Source organism: Telopea speciosissima, chromosome 3 (assembly GCF_018873765.1).
Source record: "Telopea speciosissima isolate NSW1024214 ecotype Mountain lineage chromosome 3, Tspe_v1, whole genome shotgun sequence".
NCBI classification, from domain to species: Eukaryota; Viridiplantae; Streptophyta; class Magnoliopsida; order Proteales; family Proteaceae; genus Telopea; species Telopea speciosissima.
The window spans coordinates 36,715,859-36,743,563 of record NC_057918.1 but is presented as its reverse complement, the minus strand read 5'-3'; the positions used below and the strand labels follow the sequence as shown (position 1 = coordinate 36,743,563).

Sequence of the window (27,705 nt, the reverse complement as noted above, 5' to 3'; positions counted from 1 at the left end):
AAAGAGCTGGGAATGGATGGTCTAAGCCAATGGTTGGTGCATCTAGCATCCAACTAGAGGTCTAAATACATTAGGGTAAGAAGCCCCATAGTTTGGCTAAGGATTGGAGGGATTCCAATCATATTCAAGTAGGAGTACTTTAGAAATCTCATGATTTAGCTTACTTACAATGGGATTTCATGATGGTTTGGCCATGGGTGTAACGCCCTGCCTTTCGATTTGGGAATTAGGTTGTTAACGGTTCAAGGATCAACGCGTTTAAGGGTAATGAACCGGATTTAATCACAAGTGTGGTAAAAAAAAAATTTGATTTCTCATAAAATCATCACTAGTAACCATTTTTCAGAGATATTCAGTGAAAGTCTTATTCAAACCATCAAACTAACCTATTACAGTCATCTCCAAAACTTAAAGTAAAACCTTAATAAAAATTCTTTCATAAAGCCTCAAAATAAAACATTAATTCTAAAAGGTTCTAAACTGATAACAGTCCCTAATATTCTCTAACAGCAAATATAAAAAGGTCCATCAATGTCTTCACGAGGCTCCTCTTCTCCACTCGCCCATCCACCAAGTAAGGGTTTCAGGTTCGATTTCTATAGGCACACCATCTGAAATCATATAAAGGGGTAAGCTTTTGGGAAAAAGCTTCGCAAGTACACATCATATAACCCTTCAAATATTAAATCAAAGGTCATGAAACAAAAGTCAATAGTCAAGAGTAAATCAGGATTTAAGGCAACAAATCGAATAGAGATAAGGAACAGTTTCATGTCATGCTATGCATACGTTATCTAAAAATAACCCATTTCAATTCCAGCCTTTAACAGTATTAATTCAACACAAAGAAAATAAAAATAAAAATAAAAGAGCAATCTGAATTATGGCCCTATAACATGATACGGCTTGTAACGTTATACAACCTTTAACCATATTCGGATTCCATTTTAAATCTTTCTTTTAAAATATTTTTGGTACAACCTACGAGAGTGTGACATATTGCCCCGTAACGTGAAACAGCCTTAAACAATATGACATTACCCATTCCGGTAGATACCACATAATTCTTTAAAACATTATTTCCATCTCTTAAAATATCATGCATATTGTCAAAACCTCAATTGAATTTCATACTAGGAAAATTATGGTATTGAAATAAACTTCATGATCTGATTTAAAGGATCTTGGTAAATCAACATATAACAAGGATCAATAAGAGAGTAGGTTCATATATCAAATAAATTCAGCATTGATAGGATTAAAAATTTGATAATAGATCAGATAAAAATCAGCATTGATATAATTAAGAATTTGATCATAGATTAATCAAAAAATCAGCATTGATAGGATTAAGAATTAGATCATAGATTAAGCAAAAATCAGCATTGATGGATTAAGGAATTAGATCATAGATTAAGCAAAAATCAGCATGGATGGATTAAGGAATTAGATCATAGGTTAACTAAAATCAACATCGATAGTAGGATTAAGATCAAGTTGGAAATCCTATTTGGAGATGTGGAAAAATACAAGAATTGAAGTATGATGTTTACTTATAGCTCTTGAACCAAAATAAACAATCGAACCTTTAGATACAAGGCCTTGCCTTCCCAAGCTTGAGCGAAGGAGAAGGTATGAAGTTCCCTCCTTCCTTTCTCCATTTTCTTTTTCCTTCACTCTTTTCTCCTTTCACGATTTCTTTCTCTTCCCTTTTTTTTTTCTTTATGTTATCTCTCTCTTCTTCTTTCTCGTTTTATGCCTTTCTCTCCCTCTTTCAACTAAATCAGACTTTCTCCCACTCTTTCCTATTTCAACTCAACAATTTCTCTTTCTTTGTATTTGTCCCATGATCCTTCTCAAACGTGGATTTTTTCTCCATTTCTCTCACCTGGTAGTTTCTAAGTGGGGCCCACCATGTTGTTCAAAGTAAAAGAATAAAATCCCCACTTTAATTGCTTCACACAATATTTGATCCTTAGAACACTTTAATTACGTATCAAATCTTAACCACTACGCTAACTGATCGTGTCGTTAATCGGTCAAAAATAAAACCCTAAATTAATCTAGCAAGTAGCAAGTAAGGGGTCGATCTACGGGGAACTGGAAGAAATATCGCAAAGAAGGAATTAAGCTAATTAAAGGTAACTAGAAATTAAATTGAACCTAGAACAACGATAAACAAAGAATAATGTGAATGATAAGATGAGAAGAACTATCCTCGGGTCGAATTCACTCTGTTAGATTGATTTAACTCACTATCTCGCACATTACGGGTCACTGCAGCTACAAATCCAATGACACCACAAAGTATAGGGTTCCTCCTAGATATAGGGCATCTTGACGAGTACTATCGTCCTTCGCTATGAGGCTTGGCACGCTTAGTTCATTCAGGTATAACCTATCTTTGGTACAACCACATGGGAAAAGAAAACCACTATTTGAACGAATCAATTGAATCACAGAAACAAAAGATCCTAACTAGATGTCATCATTAAACCAGATCAAAGAATTACAGAAGTCTTAACATCAAATAGCCAATGTGCAAAGAAAATAAAATAAATTAACTTCACAGAGTTTCATCTCCCTGAGAATAGGTTAGGAATTTAGCTACACATGGCGATCAAGGGAGCACAGCTACAGTCGATCTTCATGGCAACAATGATAGCAATAATGATCTCAACGTCTCCAAGTAGAAACCCTAAGACCCTCTCTCCTCTCTTGGCCACACGAGTCTCGTTTCCCTCTCCTCTCTTGCTCTCGGTAGGTGGATAGATCTCCAATCTATATTCTGCCCCCCTTTTTAATGAGTCTCTTTCCCTTCATGGGAAAAGGTGAGATGGGTTTTTAAAATTAGAAAAAGGAAAAGATAAAGGAGAATCGGGTTGGAATAGGAGAGTTAAAGAGAGAGAGAGGGAGGTTTACGTATGAGATGGGGATGAGAGATGGAGAGATGATGGGGTGGTTTTTAAAATTAAATTAAAAAAAAGAAAGAGACAGAATCAGGTTGGAATAGGAAACTAAAAGAGAGAGGTAGGTTACGTATGAGATGGAGATGAGAGAGAGATGGGGAGATGATGGGATGGGTTTTAAAATTAGAAAAAAGAAAGAGACAATGGATAATAATCATGAAGTGATGATTGGAAGGAGAGATAAATAGAACTTTTAAATCTTCCAACTTTTTAAATTACACTCAAGCCCCTCTTCTATAATGTATTCCCAAGCTACCCCCTTTAGCATCAAATATCTGCAAACTCCAATATCCCTGTAATAACCAATAATTCAAGTATTTTAGTGCAATAAATCATAATTATTGGACAAGAGCTGCTAAATTAAACAAGAAATACATATATAAATGCAGCTCGATCACACTCCCCAACTTAAGCTTTTGCTCATCCTCGAGTGAAAGAGAATAAAGAAAATAACTGACTCAACTCTCTGGTTCATAAACAGTCTATCTACATAAGATGCATTCAAAGAAATAATGACAATTTACTATTGCACATCAACTCATAGGATGTTTGGTTCATGTGAACACAAGAGCTAAGCAATGAACGAAGACTTCTCCTAAGCCATCAAGCTCTCACTTTCTGCTTTTCAACCCACTGGTTCACCATGAATTGTGACATCTAAACCTTTTACAAACGCACATGCTAGCTCGTGTAACACCTCATAATCAATGTAGCTCACTTATTTTTCTTTTCTTTTCCTTTTTTTCTTTTTTTTTTTTTTTTTTTTTTTTTTTTTAATTACGTGATTCTCAGATCCGTGCAATGTTCAGGCCTTTTAAGCTTTCTAGAAGGCTCATGTAACGAGCTTTAAGCCAACCACTCCCAAGCTAGATGGCTTTAGGGGATTGAGTGTGAAACACTCCTCAAGCTTACTCACTCAAACCAAAAAGGCTACAAGCCCAAACTGGATTCAAGAATACTAGTAATAATAACCTAACTGGTCACTCCAACCGTTTTACGCGAGACTCCGGGCTTGTGGCCTAAATGCCCCGGTTACTAAGATGAAGCAACAGAACTCAACTCTCATAATTTATTTATTTTTTCAAAACAAAAGAGAATGCAAACACAATTAAGCAGTGGTCTGCCTAAACATTCAAAATATCACATACTGGGTAGACCTATATGTTTAGAAGCATTAAGCAAGCTCACAAATGACAGTCGAAAAAATAAAGGTTCAATACTTAACACTGTGTTGAATTAATTTTCTCACAACCTAGAGTCAAATGCACTGTAAAGTAAAAGTATCATTATAAATATGAGTGCATGAGAGTTTTCCAAGAATGTAGATGAATCAAAGAGTCATATACAAAAAAAATTTCCAAAATCCTCCCTCCCCAACTTAAACGGCATTGTCCCCAATGACATACAAAAATAGAAAATCATAGCAAGGGGAACGTAAAAATAAAGGAAGGAGCGAGACAACCTAAGGTGGGGCTGGCGAGGCAGTGAATCAAAGATGTGATCACCAATGACAAAGTAAATCCACTATAGGAGATGAACGTTGCAAAACAACTACTAGAAAACAAAAGCAGTAGAAAAGAAAAAATAAATAAATAATAAAGAAAGCAATAACTAGAGTGGGTTGCCTCCCACTAGAGCGCTAAGTTTAGAGTCTTCATCCAGACTCAGACTGACTCACAGAGGGTCAAGGATCAAATCATACCAAGGAGCCGGTTTAGAAGAAGGTTGGGGAGATGTAACCAAAGGGGGGAGTGGCTCAAACCTAACTGTTCAAGGTGGCTGTTCTAAAGAGGGTGAGGAATCTAGCAAAGTATGCACCTCTTTAGTGTATGCCTCAGACTCATCTCCAAACATTACATAGTGCTACAAAGGGTCATCAATAAGCACATGAGAAGTGTGATCAGACACAACTTCGTCTAATAAATCCAATGCATAGCACTCTTCTTCTCTAAAGGAACCTAAGGATGCATTGAAGATGTTGAGCCTAAGCTTCTTATTCCCAAAAGAGATGTCCATGGCACCCGATCTACAATTTATGCAAGCATTCGTAGTAGCTAAGAAGGCGCCCTAAAATGATAGAGGGAAGCTTAGCTGTGGTGGCTGTATCCATATCCAGGATAAGGAAGTCCACAGGAAAGTACAATTCTTCCACCTTCACTAAAACATCTTCTAACAACCCACGAGGTGTTTTGATTAAACAATCATCCAACTGAAGGATTCCTCAATGGGTTTCAAATCTCCTAAACCAAATCTGTCATAGACTGAACTAGGAAAAATATTCACACTAGCCCCTAAATCAAGTAGTGCCCTACTTATAGAGAGATCTCCAATGTTGCAAGAAATAAGAGGTGCATAAGCTTAGGGGGTAGGTGGCTGGAAATTACCGAACTAACCTGTTCAGTCAAATGGATGGTCTGAGGGATTTGAGTTCTCAACTTACGCTTTTGGGTGCAGAGATCTTTCAAAAACTTAGCATAAGCAGGAACTTGCTTGATAGCATCCAAGAGGGGGAGATTGATGCGAACTTGTTGGAACAAGTCGATCATCTTTTGCATCTTTTCACCCTGTTTACCCTGAAGGAGGTAAGATGGTGTCTGAAGTGCTTGGGGAAAAGGGACCTTTGGAATATAAGAATCAGGTGATGGTCCCTCCACAATAGGAATGTGCAGCCCCTTCCTTGGGAACTGATGAATGGGTTTCACAGGTGGTGTTTCAGTAATGGAATCATATGTGTCTACATCACCACCGGATTTCTCTCTGGTTGACTCAGCCTCTCCCTGACCTTGAGAACCAGTGGGCAGTGTCCCATTAATGGCTAAGGGTGCAACAGGTTTTTCCACCCTTGTGCCGCTCCTTAAGACTGTGACTGACTGGACTTGCTCTTTCCCTCGACACGTTTGACTGTTTGGGTTACCTATTGGCTGACTTGGCAATTGGCCAACCTCCCTCCTACTTATAGCATCGGCTAGCTAACCCAACTGGTTCTCTAGCTTATTAATGAACTGAGTATGTGAGTGAAGCAGTTGTGTGTTTTGCTCGAGTCCACTTAATGCTTTTAGCACCTTTTCCTCAAAGGATTCATTCTGTTGGGGTTGAGGATATGTTGGCTGTCCACCCATATAGGCATTGGTTTGAACATTAAATGGTGACCTATATGGTGGGTTTGGAGGGTTATTAGGTACTGAGTTTCTCCATGAAAGGTTTGGGTGGTTTCGTCATTCTGGGTTATAGGTATTGGAAAAAAGATCATTACCCGATTTAGGAAAACCTTGAGTCACTTGTACCTATTCCTGAACAAATTCAGGGTATTGTGCAGCCAAAGGATAGTCCATCACATAATGACTAGGGCTAGCACATAAGGCACAAGCTTCAGTCTGATTGGGTGGAGGAAAATTCATTGGGAAAGGGGACATAGAATGCTGTCCTAGAGACATCAAATAGTCTGATTTTTTGGACAGCATATCAACCTTAGCAGTCATCTCTACAGTTGGATTAATCTCATAGAGACCACCCTTCTTTGGTTGCCCTATGTGTGGAATCTCCGTCTGAGAGGCCGAAGCATGATGTTGGGAATTCTCACTAAGGGTTCAAAAAGATCCCATGCTTCTGTCTTATTCTTGTGCATAAATGTTCCACCACAAAAGGAGGCCACCATCTGCCTATATCGGTCATGGAGACCATCATAAAAGCACTGGACTAACTGCCATTTTGGGACAGCGTGGTGGGGGCACTTCCTAAGTAATTCCTTGGGTCTCTCCCACGCTTCATGAAATTGTTTGCCCTCTAATTGGGAGAAACTAGTAATGGCTCTTCTAAGGCTATTAGTCCGGCCAATGGGGAAATTTTTTTTTTAAAATTCCTGCTGCATCCCCGCCCATGTAGAAATCCTAACCAAATCTAGGGAATGAAGCCAGTGTTTGGCTTTGTCCGTTAAGGAAAATGGGAATAGGAGTAACTTTAGGGCATCTTCAGAGAGGATTTGGATTTTGACTGTAGAGCACACCTCTAAGAACTCATCAAGATGCTTGTAAGGCTCCTCATTAGCAAGTCCATAATAGGATGGTAACATCTGTATGATGCTGGACTTGATCTCATATTGAGCAGCTTGAATGGCAAGCAACTGAATACAAGATGCAGGGGTATAGGCAGTTGGAGTGAAGTGCTCACTCAGAGGCCTTCTTGGCTGGTTTTCATCACCCATTTTATTATTATTATCCTTATCCTTAGGTCTAGCCATAGATTGCTCTATTTCTAGGTCAATGGCAGTCAGGTTGGGGTGCAAAGAACGTCGACCATGCATAAAACACAACACAGGTTGAACGTGCTGATTAAATAAAAATTAAAACTAGTAAATTAAAACGTGATAACTAATAAAAAAACACTTAATAAAAATAAAAATCAGAAATAAAAAGTAAAAAAAAATAACTGATTTAAAACTAACGAAAATACTTACCTGGTGTTGGCGGTTGCGTAATTCCACATGCTGCCCCCGATGAACGGTTACACATATGATCTTAAGGGGCTGGGGGAATTAAAATTAAACCTAAACACCCAATCTAATGCTGGAATAAAAAAATTACATAAAATAACCCTAATTACATAAAGTCTAGGAATTAAAAGTAAACCAAACGGACAGCTTGTCCTACTCAATCTACTCAGCTTCCTGCACAAACAAAGAGAATGTTAGGTATACTAAAATTAACCTAATAAAGAGATTAAAAATAAAAATAAAATTAAAACTAATACAAAATAACACAAAACAACTCAATCAATCTTAGCAACCGTGCTTCAGTTTCCCGGCAACAGCGCCAAAATTTGACCGTTAACCAGTCAAAAATAAAACCCTAAATTAATCTAGCAAGTAGCAAGGGGTCGATCTACGAGGAACTGGAAGAAATATTGCAAAGAAAGAATTAAGCTAATTAAAGGTAACTAGAAATTAAACTGAACCTAAAACAACGATAAACAAAGAATAATGTGAATGATAAGATGAGAAGAACTATCCTCGGGTCGAATTCACTCTGTTAGATTGATTTAACTCACTATCTCACACATTATGGTTCACTGCGGCTACAAGCCCAATGACACCACAAAGTATAGGGTTCCTCCTAGATATAGGGTATCTTGACGAGTACTATCATCCTTCGCTACAAGGCTTGGCACGCTTAATTCTTTCAGTTATAATCTATCATCGGTACAACCACATGGGAAAAGAAAACCACTATTTGAATGAATCAATTGAATCACAGAAACAAAAGATCCTAACTAGATGTCATCATTAAACCAGATCAAAGAATTACAGAAGTCTTAACATCAAATAGTCAATGTGCAAAGAAAATAAAATAAATTAACTTCACAGAGTTTCATCTCCCTGAGAATAGGTTGGGAATTTAGCTACACATGGCGATCAAGGGAGCACAGCTACAGTCGATCTTCATGGCAGCAACAGCAGCAATGGTGATCTCAACGTCTCCAAGTAAAAACCCTAAGACTCTCTCTCCTCTCTTGGCCGCACGAGTCTCGTATTCCCTCTCCTCTCTTGCTCTCGGTATAAAGGAGAATTGGGTTGGAATAGGAGAGTAAAAGAGAGAGAGAGACAGAGGTTTACGTATGAGATGGGGATGAGAGATGGAGAGATGATGGGGTGGTTTTTAAAATTAAATTAAAAAAAAGAAAGAGATAGAATCAGGTTGGAATAGGAAACTAAAAGAGAGAGGTAGATTACATATGAGATGGAGATGAGAGAGAGATGGGGAGATGATGGGATGGGTTTTAAAATTAGAAAAAAGAAAGAGATAATAGAGAATAATCATGAAGTGATGATTGGAAGGAGAGATAAATAGGACTTTAAATCTTCCATCTTTCTAAATTACACTCAAGCCCCTCTTCTATAATGTATTCCCAAGCTACCCCCTTTAGTATCAAATATCTGCAAACTCCAATATCCCTGTAAAAATCAATAATTCAAGTATGTGCAATAAACCATAATTATTGGACAAGAGCTGCTAAATTAAACAAGAAATACATATATAAATGCAGCTTGATCACTAATTAGTTCAGATATTAATAGTCCTATAAATAAATATATTTAAATAAAAATTACTTATAACCAATGCACAGGTGAAGTTACAAGTATGCCTACCAAGCACTTACACTTTAAACATACTAGCAAGGTTCTTACCTCGAGTGTGTATACTAACGACCAAGATTCCATCCTTCACTAATCCACTGGTACAGATTCTGCACACAAGGTGAAAAGTCCAAATTACCCTTATATTTTGGGCACGGGTATTACATCCCTCTCCCTTATAAAAATTTTGTGCTCTAAATTTACATACCTAGATCTTTGAAAAGTTGCGGATACTTTCTCTGCATATCGTCCTCCGTTTCCCACGAAGCCTCGTGAATGTTATGATTTTTCCAAAGAACTTTCACGTAAGCTATGGTGCGGTTCCGTAGGACTTGCTCTTTACGATCCAAAATCTAAATAGGTGTTTCTTCATACGATAGATCTTCTCGTACCTGCAGTGGTTCATAACTCAGGATGTGTGATGGGTCTACCACATATTTCCTAAGTAATGAGATATGAAAGACATCATGTACTCCAGCCAAAGTTGGGGGTAGTGCAAATCGGTAAGCTACTGGTCCAACCTTCTGTAAAATCTCAAACGGACCAATAAATCTGGGGCTAAGCTTCCCTTTCTTACCAAATCTTACTACTCCCTTCATTGGTGCAATCTTCAAGAATATGCTATCACCCACAGAAAATTCCAGCTCTTTCCTTATGGTGTTTGCATAACTCTTCTGTCTGTCTTGAGCTATTTTAATTCTTTTCTGAATCAGTTGAACCTTTTCTTGAGCATCATTGAATAAGTCAGGCTTGTTTAACTTCCTTTCTCTGACCTCGTCCCAAAACAGTGGTGAGCGACACTTTCTGCCATAAAGTGTCTTATAAGGTGCCATTCCTATGGTCACTTGGAAACTATTGTTGTAGGCGAATTCAACCAAAGGAAGGTGCTTCTCCCAACTGCCTTTCAAATCAAGTACACAAGCACAGAGCATGTCCTCAATAATCTGATTCACTCTCTATCTATCCATCAGTCTGAGGATGGAAAGCAGTGCTGAAGTTTAACTTCGTTCCCATGGCTTCTTGTACTACCCTCCAAAATTGAGAAGTGAATCTGGCGTCTCGGTCCGACACAATATATAAAGGTACTCCATACAAACGAATCACTTGATCGACGTACATCTGAGTCATCCTCTCAACAGTATACGTCATAGAGTAAGTAATAAAGTGAGCAGACTTGGTCAGGCGGTCCACTACCACCCATATAGCATCATGACCTTTAGGGGTCTTGGGTAGTGCGGTAATGAAATCCATACCGATGGAGTCCCATTTCCATTGTGGAATCTCCAATGATTGTAATAGCCTCGAAGGTCTCTGATGTTCAGCTTTCACCTGTTGGCAAATCAAGCATCTTTCAACAAATCTGGCAACGTCCCGTTTCATATTCTCCCACCAATATCGTTCCTTCAGGTCTCGATACATCTTTGTACTTCTAGGATGAACAGAGTAAGGTGTGGCATGAGCTTCATTCAAAATCAACTCCTTCATATTGTCATCGTCAGGCACACAAAGCCGTATTCCCAATCGTATAATTCCATCATCAGAGATGTTGAACTGTGTTTCCTTCTCTTCTTGTATTGCCTTTCTAAGGCAATGAGCTTCATTCAAAATCAACTCCTTTATATTGTCATCGTCAGGCACACAAAGCCGTATTCCCAATCGTATAATTCCATCATCAGAGATGTTGAACTGTGTTTCCTTCTCTTATTGTATTGCCTTTCTAGCCTTAGACAATTTCTCATCTTTTAATTTCCCCTCTTTGATTTGATCCAACAGTGACCAAGCTTGAATCGTCAAGCTGGCAAATAAAGCAGCTGGTCTGTTGATGATCAAACCCAATATATTCTAGGCTCTCAATTTCTTCTTTCAACTTTACCTGCTCAATCAACATAGCTGTAGATAAACCTTGTGATTTCCTATTGAGTGCATCTGCTACTATGTTCGCCTTCCCTGGATGACACAAAATGTCACAATCATAATCTTTGATCAACTCTAGCCATCGGCGTTGCCTCATGTTGAGCTCTTTCTGGGTGAAGAAGTATTTCAAACTCTTGTGATCTGTGTAAATTTTACACTTCTCACCGTACAGGTAGTGTCTTCATATCTTCAACGTGAACACTACAGCGGCCAACTCTAAGTCATGAGTAGGGTAATTCCTCTCATAATCTTTCAACTGTCTAGAAGCATAGGCTATGACTTTCCCGTTTTGCATCAAAAAGCAGCCTAACCCCCTTAGAGATGCGTCGCTATAGATCACCATTCCACCTATGCCAGTTGGTAAATCTAACACCGGTGCAGTCACTAATCTCTTCTTTAGCTCTTGGAAGCTCTTTTCACATTCTTCTATCCAGATAAACTTCACTCCTTTTCTAGTCAAAGCAGTCAAAGATGTGGAAATGCCGAAGAAGCCTTCAATGAACCTTCTATATTAGCCAACCATTCCTAAGAAACTCTGAATGTCTGCTGCAGAAGTAGGTCGGGCCCATTTGGTCACTACTTTTACCTTTGTCGGGTCAACAGAAATCCCACCAGCTAAGATAACATGGCCCAAGAACATAACTTGATCAAGCCAAAAGTCACATTTTCTCAACTTGGTGTAGAGTTGTTTTTCTCGCAACCTTTGTAAGACGATTCTGAGGTGTTGCTCATGATCTTCCTTGTTCTTCGAGTAGATCAAGATGTCATCAATAAAAATAATGACAAACTTGTCCAGGTGTTCATGGAAGACCCGGTTCATGAGGTCCATAAATACAGCTGGTGCATTAGTCAAACCAACCGGCATCACTACGAATTTATAGTGTCCATAGCGTGTTTGGAACACCGTCTTGGATATGTTTTCCTTCCTCACTTTCAACTGATGATACCCAGATCGTAGGTCTATCTTAGAAAAGAGTCTTGCCCCTTGCAACTGATCAAAGAGATCATCAATCCGAGGCAGTGGGTATCGATTCTTGATGGTGACTTTGTTGAGTTCACAATAATCGATACATAACCGCATAGTCCCATCCTTCTTTTCACAAATAAGACTAGTGCACTAAGGCGATACACTAGGTCGAATGTATCCCTTGTCTAGGAGTTCTTACAATTGCTCCTTCAACTCATTTAGTTCAGCTGGTGCCATCCGATAAGGTGCTTTAGAGATAGGCGTCGTACCGGGTATCAGGTCAATAGTAAATTCCACTTCCATATTTGGAGGTACTCCCATGAGATTTGTTGGGAAGACATCAGGGAAATCTCTAACCACATCAATATCTTCTATTTTAATTTCCTTCTTTTCCTCTACCACGGCCGCAAGGAAACCTTGGCATCCTTGAGAGAGAAGCTTCCTAGCTGGTACTGCTGATGTAATTGGTACGGTTGCATTTCCTCTCTTCAAACCAGAAATTTTGAATTTCATTCCTTTTTCGGGTCTAAAAATTATCTCCTTATCATAACAAGAGATGGTTGCTCGGTAAGTTGATAGCCAATCCATTCCAAGGATCACGTCCAAATTCTTCATGTCTAGAAGTATCAAGTTTGCCTCAAGTGTTTTATTTTCTATTTGTACTAGGCATGCCTCATAAATTGTTTCAGCTATCAGTGTTGCACCCGATGGTAAAGTTACTGCTAATTTCTGTTTCAAAGGTTTTGGTTTAACATTCAACTTCTGGGCAAAACTTTTAGACACAAAAGAGTGCGTTGCTCCAAAATCAAACAAAACTCAAGTAGGTAGAGAAGCAACATTTAAAGTACCTGCGTAGGTTTTTTTTTTGTGTGAGTTTTGGTTTTCCTCTAAGGGTATAACATCTTTAATAATTCATCAAAACACTTTAAATTTATGAAACCAAAAATACATGTCACCACGTCGTTGGCTTGTTCCACTTCCTCAGTCGAGAGAGCAAAGACTGTGCCTTAGGTGTTGAACTTTCAGGTGCAGGTTGATTGCGTTGTTGTACCTGCGGTGTGCCCTGCGATCTCTGTCTCTAGCATGGAGGACATGGAGGCAGACCAGAAGGCTAACCCTGTGGTGATGTCTGATGTGATCTAGTAGGTGCAGGGAACTGTCTTGGGGTAGGGTAGACCTTAGAATGATGACCCTTTTGTCCACAGCTGTAACAGATGATACCAGCGTATCTACATGGTCCTCCATGAGATCTTCCACAAATGCGGCAAGGTTCCAATTCAGCTGGTGCTTCCTGAGTTCTTGGAGTATCTTGAGTTTTTACAAATTTATGAGGCTGAGTATTTTTGGCAGCTTGAAATTCTAGTGGCCTCTTTCCCTTTCCAGAAGTATCGATTATGTTCCCCTTCCAGTTTTCTTCCAATGTCAAAGCCTTCTCTATCAGTTCTGCATAGGAAGTGAGGTTGAAGATGGAAATTGGCCCTCTTAGCACTGTATTGATGCCTCCCAAGAACCTTCTGACTTTCTTTTCTTCAGTGTCAACCTGTTCTGGGGCGAACATGCTCAAGTCTTCAAATTTCTTCTTATAAGTCATAACAGTGTCTAACCCCTGAGTTAATTGTAAGAATTCAGCTTCCTTTGCTACTTTCACACTGTTAGGGAAGTAGCTTTTATAAAAAGCTCCCACAAATCGTACCCATGTGATTATGGGATCAACAGCTTCTAAAATTTGTTTATGTGCCATCCACCAGGAATGGGCCCCATCTTGCAACATGAATGTGGCACAAAAGACCTTTTGTTGGTCGGTACAACCCAGAGCAGTAAAATTTTTTTCCAACTCTTGGATCCATCTGGCGGGCCAAAGTGTGTCAGTGCCAACCCCTTTAAAGTTTGGTGGCCCAAGTTTCTTGAACCATTCCAACATTCTGGCCTGATCGTCTCTTCCTGCTAGGTGATTATTAAATTGACCTCCCTAGTTTCCCCCATTATTACCATTATTTGCTCCACTAGCAGCCTGTTGTTGTTGTCCAGCAGTAGCTTGGGTCTGCACAAAGTTCATAAAAGACGCAAACATCCCCATAAAAGCTTGAGGCATCACTCCAGCTGCCAACGGTGGTGGTGGCGGTAAATTCCCAATTAGTGGTGGTGGAGGATTTTCATCATTGGGTGGATTCCCATCAGTGGGTGGTGGTGGCGTATACTCACCTCGTGGTCGACCCCTACCACGACGATCAGATCTATGAGGAGGCATGGTACCTACCAAAACAAGGGACACAACAAAAGGAAATCAACAAACTCACTACCCCAAGGTTGCAACTCATTTTTTTTTTTTTAAATTCTGCTTCCTCCAATTTTGTCCGCTTAAGGTAAAAATTATGGATTTAAATTTCTAGAACTCTAGGTTAATTGAAACCAATTTATAATGAAAATTAACTTAGAGTTTTATAATATCCAAAAAATCAGATCAGGGGGAAGTCTCTAAGTTTGGTTTTCAAATTATTCTATTTCAGTGTCTCTATTTCAACAGAAACAGGCCCACAATTCGTAAAAATCAAAAAGTGGGTCTCCCAAACCCCGTGTCTAAGGAAGTAATTTTTTCTCGAAATCTACTTCATTAAAGTTTATCATAGTCTAAAATCACATTAAGATAATGTCTCTAGATCAGGCTTTCATTTTATGCAACAACAGTGTCTTTACTGTCACTGGTTTCTGACTAGCTATGGAGTTTTATTTTTAGAATGCACTTCTGGTGTCTATTTTGACCCAAATTAGTGTCCAAAGGACACATAGGGGTTTCTCTTGTAAAATCTTCAATTTAAAATTCGATCAGGAAGTATCCCCTCTGTTGCATTCTTTCTCGGGTTCCAGATTTTTATTGTAATAGTACCATCCGGATTCCAATAATTATTTGACCTATCAAATCATCTTTTTTTTAAACTAAATTTGGTGGAAATCCTCCACACATAAGGAACTATCTTCAGTAAAATTTTTGGATCAAAAACCCACTTCTAAGTCTATCAAATCTCATGCTCAAATTCGGTCTACTGTTCTGTCCACTGTAGAAAATTCTGCTAAGTTTCAAATTCCAAAATTTGAGTTTTCTAAGTTCTTCTAGGTTCCAAATCACTGTCCTAGGTTCACATTTCTAGTTTAGAGTCCAACCTAAACATTTTCGGCTCTGATACCACTATATAACACCCTGTCTTTCGGTTTGGGAGTTAGGTTGTTAACGGTTCAAGGATCGACACGTTTAAGGGTAATGAACCGGATTTAATCACACGTGTGGTAAAAAAAATGATTTCTCATAAAATCATCACTAGTAACCATTTTTCAGAGATATTCAGCGAAAATCTTATTCAAACCATCAAACTAACCTATTACAATCATCTCCAAAACTTAAAGTAAAACCTTAATAAAAATTCTTCCATAAAGTCTCAAAATAGAACATTAATTCTAAAAGGTTCTAAACTGATAACAGTCCCTAATATTCTCTAACAGCAAATATAAAGGGTCCATCAATGTCTTTACGAGGCTCCTCTTCTCCACTCGCCCATCCACCAAGTAAGAGTTTCAGGTTCGATTTCTATAGGCACACCATCTGAAATCATATAAAGGGGTAAGCTTTTGGGAAAAAGCTTAGCAAGTACACATCATACAACCCTTCAAGTATTAAATCAAGGGTCATGAAACAAAAGTCAATAGTCAAGAGTAAATCAGGATTTAAGACAACAAATCGAATAGAGACAAGGAACAGTTTCATGTCATGCCATGCATACGTTATCTAAAAATAACCCATTTCAATTCCAGCCTTTAACAGTATTAATTCAACACAAAGAAAATAAAAATAAAAATAAAAAGAACAATCTGAATTATGGTCCCGTAACGTGATACGGCTTATAACGTAATACAACCTTTTACCACATTCAGATTTCATTCTAAACCTTTCTTTTAAAATATTTTTGGTACAACCTACGAGAGTGTGACATATTGCCCCGTAACATAATACAGCCTATAACGTGATACAGCGTTAAACAATATGACATTACCCATTCCGATAGATACCACATAATTCTTTAAAATTACATAGTCATAGGAAGACTTGTATCAATATAAAAATCCATGTGAAAACATTATTTTCATCTCTTAAAATATCATGCATATTGTCAAAACCTCAATTGAATTTCATGCTAGGAAAATTATGGTATTGAAATATCCTTCATGCTTTGATTTAAAGGATCTTGGTAAATCAACATATAACAAGGATCAATAAGAGAGTAGGATCATAGATCAAATAAATTCAGCATTGATAGGATTAAAAATTTGATCATAGATCAGATAAAAATCAGCATTGATATAATTAAGAATTTGATCATAGATTAATCAAAAAATCAGCATTGATATGATTAAGAATTACATAATAGATTAAGCAAAAATCAGCATTGATGGATTAAGGAATTAGATCATAGATTAAGCAAAAATCAGCATTAATGAATTAAGGAATTAGATTATAGGTTAACTAAAATCAACATCGATAGGAGGATTAAGATCAAGTTGAAAATCCTAGTTGGAGAGGTGGAAAAATACAGGAATTGAAGTATGATGTTTACTTACAGCTCTTGAACCAAAATAAACAATCGAACCTTTAGATACAAGGCCTTGTCTTCCCAAGCTTGAGCAAAGGATAAGGTATGAAGTTTTTCCCTCCTTCCTTTCTCCTTTTTCTTTTTCCTTCTCTCTTTTCTCCTTTCACCACTTTCTCCCACTCTTTCCTATTGCAACTCAATTTCTCTTTCTTTGTATTTATCTCATGATCCCTCTCTCTCTCCCCCTTTCTTTCCTATCTCCTTATTTCCCTCGGGTAGAAACCTCCAAGCTGTGGAGCACACTCATCCCTCCTCAAACGTGGATTTTTTCTCCTTTTCTCTCACTAGTAGTTTGTAAGTGGGACTCACCATGCTGTTCAAAGTAAAAGAATAAAATCCCCTCTTTAAATGCTTCACACAAGATTTGATCCTTAGACCACTTTAATTACGTCCCTAGTCTTAACCACCAGGCCAAATAGTTTAGATATTAATAGGCCTACAAATAAATATATTTAAATAAAAATTGCCTATAACCAATGTACAGGTGAAGTTACAAGTATGCCTACCAAGAACTTACACTTTAAACATACTAGCAAGGTTCTTACCTCAAGTGTGTATGCTAAGGACCAAGATTCCATCCTTCACTGGTCCACTGGTACAGTTTCTGCACATAAGGTGAAAAGTCTGAATTACCCTTATATTTTGGGCACAGGTATTACAATGGGGTTGGGAATCCCTCAATTGGGGTCATTAATTAACATCAATAATACTAAATAGAAGGTTTAAGTACATTAGAACAAGAAGCCCTATGATTTGGCTAAAGATTGGATAAGTTCCAACATCAAGAACCCTCAAATTGGAGGTTCTTCAAGAGGGTTTCATGGCAATTAAGCCATGGGACTATGGATGGGTGATTCTAGGTCAATAGTTGATGTCTTTAACATCAAATAGAAGGGATCAAAGCACTTGGAGCAAGAAGCCCCATGGTTTGGGATCTAAGTAAGCAATCTCCAAGAGAAATCAAGTAAGAATCAATGGAATCAAAGTGAGGAAGGGGCTGCTTACAATGAAGATCGATGGAAGTAGTTGAAGGAGGTGTTCTTGAGCTTGGAGTGGCTCAATCTTCTTCTCCTCCACGAGCTCCTTGGCTAGGGTGAGCTCCTAAGGTGCTGGAATGAGAGTAGAGCTCAAGGTTGGCTTAGAAATGAAGTTGGGACAGCAATTGAGTCACTCCACCATCTTCTTCTCCTTCTTCCTTCTATTTCAGTCTCCTACGTTTTCTCTCCTCTCGTAGGTGTTAGAAAGAGAGAAATGAGGAGAGGAAAGGGTTTTGATATTGTTTAGCTAAGGATCTAAGGACTTGTTTGGCTGAGATTGGTTTCAAGGTCCAAAATGGGTTTAAGACATGTTAAGACATGTTTTTGGCCAAATAAATTTAGGCCACAAGGGTCACAAATAGTCTAAAATAACTAAAGGCTAAGCCCTAGGCTGAGGCAAGATGGAACCAATCCAAAATAACATTCACAGTGAAGGTTTTTTACACTGGGCGGATGATGCATTGTCTGCCAGCTTACATGATGTATCATCCATAGGGTTTGACCTATGCCCATAGTTTCGGTCATAACTCGGTCAATACATAACGAAATGACATGATTCAAAATGCGTTTTAAACTAGACTTAAAAGGCTACATTTTTCATGAAGAAACCTTTGATCAGATTAAAAGAGAAGGCCCTCGAAATTATGTTTGAATCTAGATGTTAAGCAATGACAACAAACTAGAATCGAATTGACTCCAATGATCTCGCCTACTTCAAGGATATTTAGGTAGGGGTTGAGAGGGGTTTTAATAGGGGTTGTTTGTACATGAAAGGAGGGCATGAAAGAGTATACTTAATGCACATACAAGCTAAGAAAATGGTCAAGAACCAATCATGCAAGATTTAGTTACAAAGTCTAAGTCTAAACCTTACCTAGTCAAAGTCTTCCTTCGAGACTCCGAAAGGTTGTCCAAACTACACTACAACACGCACACAAATATCATAAGTACAGATTGGGTCACAGGTATAACAAACTGTATGTTGTCATGGAAATTCGTTCCACCCTAACTAGTATGTACAAATCCAAAACCCTTTTTTTTCACTAAAGATCATTTGTATTAAATATAGAGGAAAATTAGGATACATAGACAAAATTAAAGAATCAAAACAAACATAGACACTAACCAAGAAAGCCCTTATCACCTTCGGCATTGCCATCAATGACAGGGACAATCAGATTACTGGAAAAAAAAACAACTTTATCTCAAGATAAAACGGAATCTCAATGTTCATTGTGCGTCAATATATGACAAATTCTTCTTGAATAGGGGAGGTAAAGACATATTAATGGATGAGTACATCAATCTGGCTGTCGATCTAGCTAAGTAGTTAGCCACTGAGTTAGTCTCCCTGAAGCAATGAGACACCTTCCATTCAATAGTCGAGAGATACGAATGAAGCCCAAACCAATTCTTCTTTACATAACAAGGAGCAAAATTCCTAGTAATGAGAGTCGAAACTGAAGCAGAATCATACTCAATCCATAATTTCCTGATATATTGAGAGAACGCGCATCCTCCACACCTAATATAATTGCCCAAAATCCAGCTTTGAAATTCATTTTTACTCCAAAAAAACTCTTGAAACATAAAATCACTCTAGCCATCTCATCTTGAATCATCCCTCCATCGCCTACTCTTCCCGGATTACCCAGCAAACAGCCGTCCACATTAAGTTTAAACAAACCTGGAAGCGGAGGAGACTAGATAACCTCCAATAACTCCGGTGATCTGCTAGGTTGGAAACAAAAACCCAATCTTCTAGCCTGCACCAGGTTGTTTACAGACATGGACGGTTGCGGAAAAAGAGAAGAAATACCACAAAGTTCTCTTCTAATTAAATTCCAAACCAGATAGGATGATTTTTTCTTGCCTTCGAACCGTCTTATGTTGCATCCCTCCATATAAAATCTGGAATCAAAGCCATGCCTGCAAACCAAGCGTCCTTAAAGGAGATGGAGCTGGATTTCCTCTTCCACCAAGTGCTCAGCTCTTGAAGAGGAACATGGTTATGCTAGTTGACACCAAAGAAGGAACAGAAAGACCTCCAATTTAAAATTGAAAATCTGCACTCCAGCACAATATGTAGAAAGGTCTCTGTTGCACAGTAACATAGGTCACACCGAGAGGTAATAGGTACCCTTCTTGCAACTACCTTATCATCTGTGAGAAGTTTCTCATGGAAGAGTTTCCATGCGAAGATAGATTGACGAGGCTGAAGAAAATTTTTCCAAACCATAGACCACCAAGGAACTAAAGTACCTTTCCCACGCAAGTCCTCCTAGGCAGAGTGAACCTAAAAAGCACCTGAAGAGATGAGAGACCAAGAACACACATCATCAAAAGGAACAATAGGCAGGTGAACCCTTGAAATCTCATCAAAACTCTCACAAGAAAAGGAGATCGAGCTTGAGGGAATCGCCAAATACCTCTCACAATGTAATCAGAGACGAGATTGAAACACTCTAAACAGCAAAGGGTTTAGTTTTGATCTCTCCACAATTGATAAATCATCCAACACCTGTCAAACCAAAAATTAACTGACATCAGCTTGGACTCCATGGCAATTACAGGAGGAGAAGATGATCAGAAGAAGGTCAGAATGCAAAGAGTGGGAGAGTGAAGGGATATTCCTGCATTGGCTTTGACTCAAGGATTTGGTCGACTCTAGTAAAAATATCTTGTTGCCTAGAGAGTTGGAAAAAGAATTCGGTTCGATTCCTACTAGGAAAGATTAGGGGTAATTTGGTAATTACTTCATCACTTAGTACTAAGGTTTTAACATTATATATAGATATGTTATGAAAAACCTTGGTGCAAGCTCTCATTATATTGTTGAGGTTTTCCATCTTCCCCAGTCTCCTTCTCTATCAGTCTGTGATCAGGGTTTTGGCGAAAACCCAATTGATTGTGGAAGAGCTTGCATTCAAGGGAACGTAAAGTTGTACATGTGCGTGGGACTAATTTAGAAAGGGCTAATCAACATCGCGTGGAGGCTTTGCGCTTGTGAAGTTTCAGGTAACGATCAAAACCCTAAGCTTTGTTATGAGATTTGAATGGTTTCCCATCAGTTGTTCAACAATTTGAATTCGCTTCTACCGAATCGAACCTGCGATTCTAACATAGAGATATGGGTATTTCCCTATTTACAGGAAGATGAGAGCTTGGGCTTTATAGAGTTCATTCTAGGTAACTCCGAGCTCAGCAATATTATTCCATGGAAACGCTATCAGCAGCCCTTGACTGAAAAATCAGCAGTGTTCCTATCAAGCAAACTACACACTGTGAGACTTAAGCTTAGCTTAAGTTCATAAGTTCCCTTTGAGGGTCTGACTTTTGGGAAACAGATTAAGAAGAAGCACAGTTTATGACAGCTAAGTTATCAGTTATGTTATTATTGGAAATAAAGAATTAGCAGCCCCATTTTGCTCATGTAATGAGAACGATTAAAACAAAAGTATTAGCAAGAAGTTTAGCATAGGAGTGTAAAAAATTATATTTGGCAAACTTAAGGCAAAGCCAAAGCATTAACAGGTTTTCAAAGCATTGCACAGTTGGGACCCATGTCTGGTCTATTCACTAAAACTGCGACCCCCCCCCCCCCCCCCCTCTTCTCCATTTAGCTACTTTACTTATAAAATGAGCAAACAAAACTGTCAAAACCCCAATTAGTTATACACCTAGGCAACCTGGTTATTTATATTACGTAGAAACAGTTTTGAGCAAATACATGTGATACATCGCAGATTTGCCAACTTGCCATATTGTCCTACTGGTTCATTTTCAGCTGTAAATCTATGAAATACGATAACATCTCTAATGTAGACTGCTGTGACTTCTATGCACCCAAAATATTTTGTATTACTAGTGGGATTCACAGGTACGAGGGTTTGCCAGTAACAAACTGAATGCGAGTGTGCCATTGAATAAAGTTGATACTACCTATTAGTTGTCCAGTAAAGATGGTCCATTCTGAGCTTTCCATGATGCTTCTTGTGTTTATAACACACATAATAGTAGAAAAGTAATACAGTGGATCAACTACCATGCACCCAACACTAGGTGAGTAAGGCAATCAAAGATGCATTCAAACATCATGGATTGAGTAGCTGGTTGTTTTTTATGCCAAAGTGATGATTCAAGAACACAAGAAACTCCTATGATACAGGGCAACGAGCATAGCTAGAGAAATCAATGGGAAGGTTGGCAAAGCTTTTATTTAATAAGTAGAGAATACATCTTACAGAAGATATCATTTCCTCTGAAACTTCACCATCCCATCACTTTGTGCTGGAAGAACTTATACCCAGAAAGAACAGAGTTACTGGTGAAATGCTTAGATAAGAAGGCAAAAACCCACAAAACAGATTCAGAACCTTGCCGCAACAATTACAACCTGCTTCACTTCGTGAAGTAGAAAAAAAATTTAATTAATGAAATATAAAACCAGTTCACAAAGAATGTACAGTATAGGAGAGTAGTCTGCAAAAGCTACTTTGGCTCAGTCTTCTCCCTTGATCAATCAACCTTCACCACTAAAAGGTCAATCCACTTCTCACAAGTTGCTCCAAACACAAAGCCATATCAGACATAGTAGGGCGCTGAGAAGGATCTTCCCTCACTGCAAGCTCTGCAATATCTGCAAGTTTAAGCAAGGGTTCCACATTCCTTGGAAGAGCAACATTCGGATCAATGACTGCAGCTGCCTTACCCTTTTTAATTAGGGGCACTGCCCATTCAACAATGCCCGGAGGAGTGAAATCCTTGTCGTAATCTTTCCTTCCACTGAGAATCTCCAAGAGTACTATCCCATAGCTGTATACATCACTTGTGAAATCTGCATTTAGGTCCCTATCACTAGAGGTCAGAAGCCCAAAGTCTGCAATTCGTGCTGTCCACTCAGAGTCCAAGAGAATGTTCGAGGTCTTGACATCCCGGTGGACAATGGGAGGTACAGCATCCTTGTGAAGGTATTCAAGCCCCTTCGCAGCCTGCATCGAGATCTTCAACCTGAGGGTCCAATTCAGAAGTGAGAGCCCACCATGAAGATGGTCATGAAGTGTGCCATGGGGCATGAATTCATAGACAAGCAGCCTCTCCCCCATCTCTACACAGTAACCCAACAAGTTAACAATATTGGGATGTCGGATCTTGCAGAGGATCTCTAACTCTGCTTCGAAGTCCCGGCTGTTTGTATGGATTATCGTGGCGGCATTGGCCCTCTTGACTGCAACCTGCAGCAGCCCATCTGAGAGGACTGCTTTGTAAACAAATCCATAGCTTCCCCTGCCAAGCTCATTGAACTCCTTGAACCCGTTTGTAGCATCCTTAAGTTCTGAGAGACGGAACACTTGGGTTGTTCCAATGGATGAGGCTGTGGTCAGAGGGGCCGGTGGTTCATTGTTGGTCTCTGGTTCCTCCACAGGTTTGCTTAACCAGGGCATACATTTGGTCTTCCCTCTATGTGGGTTTTCATTCTTAGATGTGATAACACGGTAGAGCAGAAAGCACCCAATTAAGACCAAGATGAGACCCGAAACAGAAGACCCAATGCTGATGATCATCAATTTCATCTGGTGGTGCCGCTGGCTCTGCATCTCCGAAGATGCAGGGAGCCCACAATCATCCCAACAAGAACTATTCTGGCAAAGAGAGCAAGCGGTGCAAACTCGATCGGCATTCTCATTGCACAAACTAGAGGGGAAGAAGCCCTCTGAACAGTTGGATCGACAAGACGAGCATATCTTCAACTCTTTCCTGACGCACAAGCTTGTTACTTCGGGCACATTGAGGATGCTAGCATTGAAAACAAAACTCCCTTCTCCACAGGAACCGGCGGTACAAAGACCTGGACTGCACAGCTGCAATGGAGGGCTGTAATCCGTTGACGACGGGCCATGAATCTCCCAGCAATCAAGTATGAGTTCATCTTCCCTAACACCGCAAGTGGTGTAATCAGACGAAGCAATGGCCAGGAACCCAGAACCTGTGGGAACTGACGAAGCATCGAAGTTCCCCCAACACTCGATCGAGTGGTCCATCTCTCTAATCCCGCAGAAATGGCGTGCGCCGGCAGTTAAAGTCACGAATCGAGTTTCAGGCGGAGGAAAACTGAACGAATCAGTTACGCCCCAACATTGAACCTCACCAGAGACTCCGGATATCCCACACAGAGAATCCCTCCCCGAAGCAAGACTCACGAAAGTATCAGACACTGCCGGCACCTTCAAGGTGGCGGCTTTGGGTCCCCAACAAACAATTCCCACTTCTCTTACTCCACCGCAAGTAAAACCTTCCCCAGAAACGATATTCCTCAAAACGAGATTATTAACAGACGGATCTAAAAACGAAGAATTATAGACGGAAACCAATGTGTCATTCGAATTTAGTCGCATTTCCCAACAGTCAACGGGACCCGAATCGGCATTGGAGTAATAAGATCCTCTAATGGCACAGACATGATTCTTCCCAGCGGCAATGAGGGAGTAACCTGTGTTTCGGAGGTTGAAAGGGACAAGATCCGTACCTGAGCTGATCGAGTTCCAACAAAAGGGAAAAGATGTATTCGCTTCAAGGCCACACATGAAACCCTCGCCACCCGTGAGCGCTGCCATGGGAGGTAGAGCACTGAAATACGCAGCGTCAGAGGTTAAGGAACTGTTCCTCTCCCAGCATACCACATCTTGTTTCCCGCTCGCATCAATCGCACAAAAAAAACCATCTTCTCCAAACGCTGCAGAGATCGGGCCCATTGAACCAAACCCAATAGATCCAGTGGCCATTAACAGTATTAATAACAGAAGCATAAACCATGGTGGAAATGAACGAGAAAACCCGAAGAACCCCATTTGGGAAAGCATCTCTGGTTCGGTACTGTTCTGGGTTTTACTGGGTTTCCTCATTGAAACGATACTTAATGCCGCTGGAAAGAAGTTATTCTCTGAATATGAACTGAATGCCGAAACGCCATTATTTTTACTGTTCCGGCGGGGAACGTTAGAGCTCGCTCAACTGTGAAGGGGTTCAGAGTTTATAACCGCACAGGTGGGTAGTTACTGCAACTTCTGGCGTAGAGTTTGTCGATATTGCTTTAACTTTTCCGATTGGAAAGGTCATTCAAAGGCATGTGTGTGTTCATGGGTTGATACAGAGCAGAGGCAAGAACAGCCATGTGTACATGTTTCCATATGGATCAGTAATCAGATACCAACAAATTCTTTTTCTTTTTTTTTCCTGGATAGACATTTTTATTTGTTGAAACTCCGGCTTTCCTGTTCAAAATGTCAAAGTAGCATCAGAAAGGGAACCAAAGACAGTTCATGATTTCAATTCACACTATAAGAAGAGATAACACCATTATTCAATCTTGTATTAAATCATGTGAGAGAGGGACTAACTTGAAACAAAATCCAATCTGTATTGTACGGTGGAGGATTTTATACGTTAATAATCATCTTCTCCATACACCAATGGCCCATTGCATGAAATGGTATCATCATCAATAGAATTTCACAGTGATAAAAAAAAAAGCGAAGAAGAGTTAAAAAAAATTTTAAAATAAAAACTATGAAAGGGGGGATGATATGACATATTACAGATATGAAGTGTGATTTATGGGTGTGTATGTGAGAGAGAGAGAGAGTGAGAGTCAGATGTAAACGGATTGAATAAGGTTCGGATACGAATCAAATGTGATTGGATCCAGATATTTCATGATAAAAAATTGATTTTTGACTATCCATTTACATCCTTGACTTGCGTAACCCATACTTTTAGGACCTGGCTCCTATGCATCCTGGCAACCGGGCTGCATGTGCAACGCCAAACTCAAGGCAGCACGCTTTGACCGCCTTACCCCTGTCCAAGCGCCTTGCCTAAGGGTGTCAAAATGAAACCGAAACTGAATATCGAAATTGGAATCGACCATTTACAATCGAATTGAACCGCACCGCAGAAAAATGATCCGGTTTTGATTTTATAGGTTCTCTTCCTGGTTCGGTTTTGATTTGCACCTGAAAACTGTGGTTCTAAACCGAATAGAAACCGGTAACTCTTACTCGAATACTAGCTCATGCATCAATTTGATTAATTAATAACATAATAATTAATTTAATAAACATAATTATTGTATCACTCTAGAAACATAAAATAAGTAAAATGTAAAGGGTTAACTATATATTATATTTGTTTAAGTATGAATTGGAAATGATGTATGATGTTAAAATGGATTAATTAAACCCAATTTTTTAATAAAATAAAAAATTTGTTTATCATGTGAATGTGGAGAAGAAAAAAATGGAAAAACAAAAAATAGGAAAGGAATAGAACGACGGTTAAAGATGGGAATTTTTATTTTTATCACATAAGCATGGGAAATATGATGAGTGAGGGAGACCGGGAGAGAATGAGAAAATATGGGAATATAAAGGCCTTGAAAACTAAGGATGTCTTCATTACTAGTTCTAAAAACGACACTATACAAATCGCATGTAAACCGATTGTGAACCGGATTATAAAAACCGAATAGAAACCGATAAAATCGGATCGTATGCAAAACGATTATGATTTTAGCTAATTCCTATCTTGTTCGATTTTGATTTCACCTTATCAAAATATAAACCACATCGCAACCGAACCGAATAATCAGAACCACACTGATTGACACCCTTAGCCTTGCCCAAGCAGGGGTAAGGCGGTCAAAGCGCGCCTCCTTGAGTCTGGCGCTGCACATGCAGTCCGGCTGCCCGGATGCACAGGATCTTTTTTGATACCTTCCTCCCCCGACAAGTACGATTCATTCTCAATCCATGTCTCTTAGTTGTTATAGTCTAATGGTTCTCATTTCCTCATTCCTTAGAACTAGTTGAATCTTCAAAAACTCTCAAAATTATTAGTTATTTAAAATTTTTCAATCGAAAATCTATTCGGATCAGATAATTATTTTTCCCAAATATCTCTTAAAAGATTCGGATGCCCGTAAATAAATACAAATGCAAATCGAATTCGAATTTATGAATATACGTTTACATCGTGTGTGTGAGAGAGAGAACTTAAATTAAATTAAAAGTAAGGGTAGAACAGGCTGTAGAAGCGTTAGGAGAGGTGACATCGCCTTATGTTAGGTTTCATTTTGAGTAAAGTCTGAAGTCTTCTTCCTTACTTTATGTTCCCCACCAAGCAAGCACATGCTTATTAAACAATTGATTTCCTCTTCGTTTTCATATTTCTTAATTCTTACTTCAATTACTACCACAATTTAAGTTAAAAATGAACAAGAGAGAACATCCAAGATGATACTTTTCGATCTCTCTTTACTGAGATTTGAGATAAAGTAGGGTTATTATTTGAGATAAATGGTTCAGTTTTGATAACCGAACCAAATACTATTTGGTTTTAATTTTTCGAATTGAAACTTATCCGGTTTGTTAGTTTTTGGTTTCAAACTTCCAATTATCCATTTTGATTTCGGTTATCTGATTTGAATTTTGTTTGGTTTCCATTTCGTTTGAATTCAATTCCATAAGTTATGTAAATTAACTTTTTTGTTTTTTTTTGGTAAGAGTTATGTAAATTAACATTATTGAAGAAGAAGAAGAAATTTACAAAATAATTAGAATACCTTTAAAGGCTTAAACTATAATTAATATGAGAGAGGGAAAGGCACATTACCCGTGCATGGTAAGCTAACGGGCAGCACCAATGGGGGTATGGGCTAGAATATCATACATGAGGGGTAGAGGTCATTTCAAAGGGGGAAGATAGAGATAGACACAGAAAACGCTAGTTTACGGTACACCAACTGTGTGTCGAGCCTTCTCCCAAGTAATATATTCATTATTCAACACCATATTTTTTTATTTTTTGGGTAGAAAATAGGCTATTCATTCATATGCACCCAACGCCAAACAAAGAAAACCAAAAGACATAACACTGATAGACAGCATGATAAACACAAGGTATGGATATCTGGTATCCAAAACCAAGGAGTGGAAATTGACCCGGTCTCACATGCCATTGACTGGGTCATCCTGACTAAGGTTAGGTTCAC

The 27,705-nt window shown here is 38.9% G+C and overlaps 3 protein-coding genes across 3 annotated transcripts; all 3 read right to left on the bottom strand.

Moving 5' to 3' along the window:
• Window positions 1–12,175: 12,175 nt before the first annotated feature.
• LOC122655128 lies at window positions 12,176–12,595 on the bottom strand. The gene has a single exon (XM_043849360.1). The coding sequence runs from the start codon at window positions 12,593–12,595 to the stop codon at window positions 12,176–12,178; it is 420 nt and encodes a 139-aa protein (XP_043705295.1).
• Window positions 12,596–13,091: 496 nt separating this feature from the next.
• On the bottom strand, window positions 13,092–13,901 carry LOC122655127. The gene has a single exon (XM_043849359.1). The coding sequence runs from the start codon at window positions 13,899–13,901 to the stop codon at window positions 13,092–13,094; it is 810 nt and encodes a 269-aa protein (XP_043705294.1).
• Window positions 13,902–21,851: 7,950 nt separating this feature from the next.
• On the bottom strand, window positions 21,852–24,516 carry LOC122653727 (serine/threonine-protein kinase-like protein CCR1). Its single transcript, XM_043847662.1, has one exon. The coding sequence runs from the start codon at window positions 24,503–24,505 to the stop codon at window positions 22,193–22,195; it is 2,313 nt and encodes a 770-aa protein (XP_043703597.1). The 5' UTR covers window positions 24,506–24,516; the 3' UTR covers window positions 21,852–22,192.
• Between the last annotated feature and the right edge of the window lie 3,189 nt (window positions 24,517–27,705).

What these genes read in the sequence shown, in the direction of transcription:
- LOC122655127 (XM_043849359.1), bottom strand. Translation starts at nt 13,901, where the DNA reads ATGTTGGAATGGTTCAAGAAACTTGGGCCACCAAACTTTAAAGGGGTT.
- LOC122655128 (XM_043849360.1), bottom strand. Translation starts at nt 12,595, where the DNA reads ATGAAGAATTTGGACGTGATCCTTGGAATGGATTGGCTATCAACTTAC.
- LOC122653727 (XM_043847662.1), bottom strand. Translation starts at nt 24,505, where the DNA reads ATGGGGTTCTTCGGGTTTTCTCGTTCATTTCCACCATGGTTTATGCTT.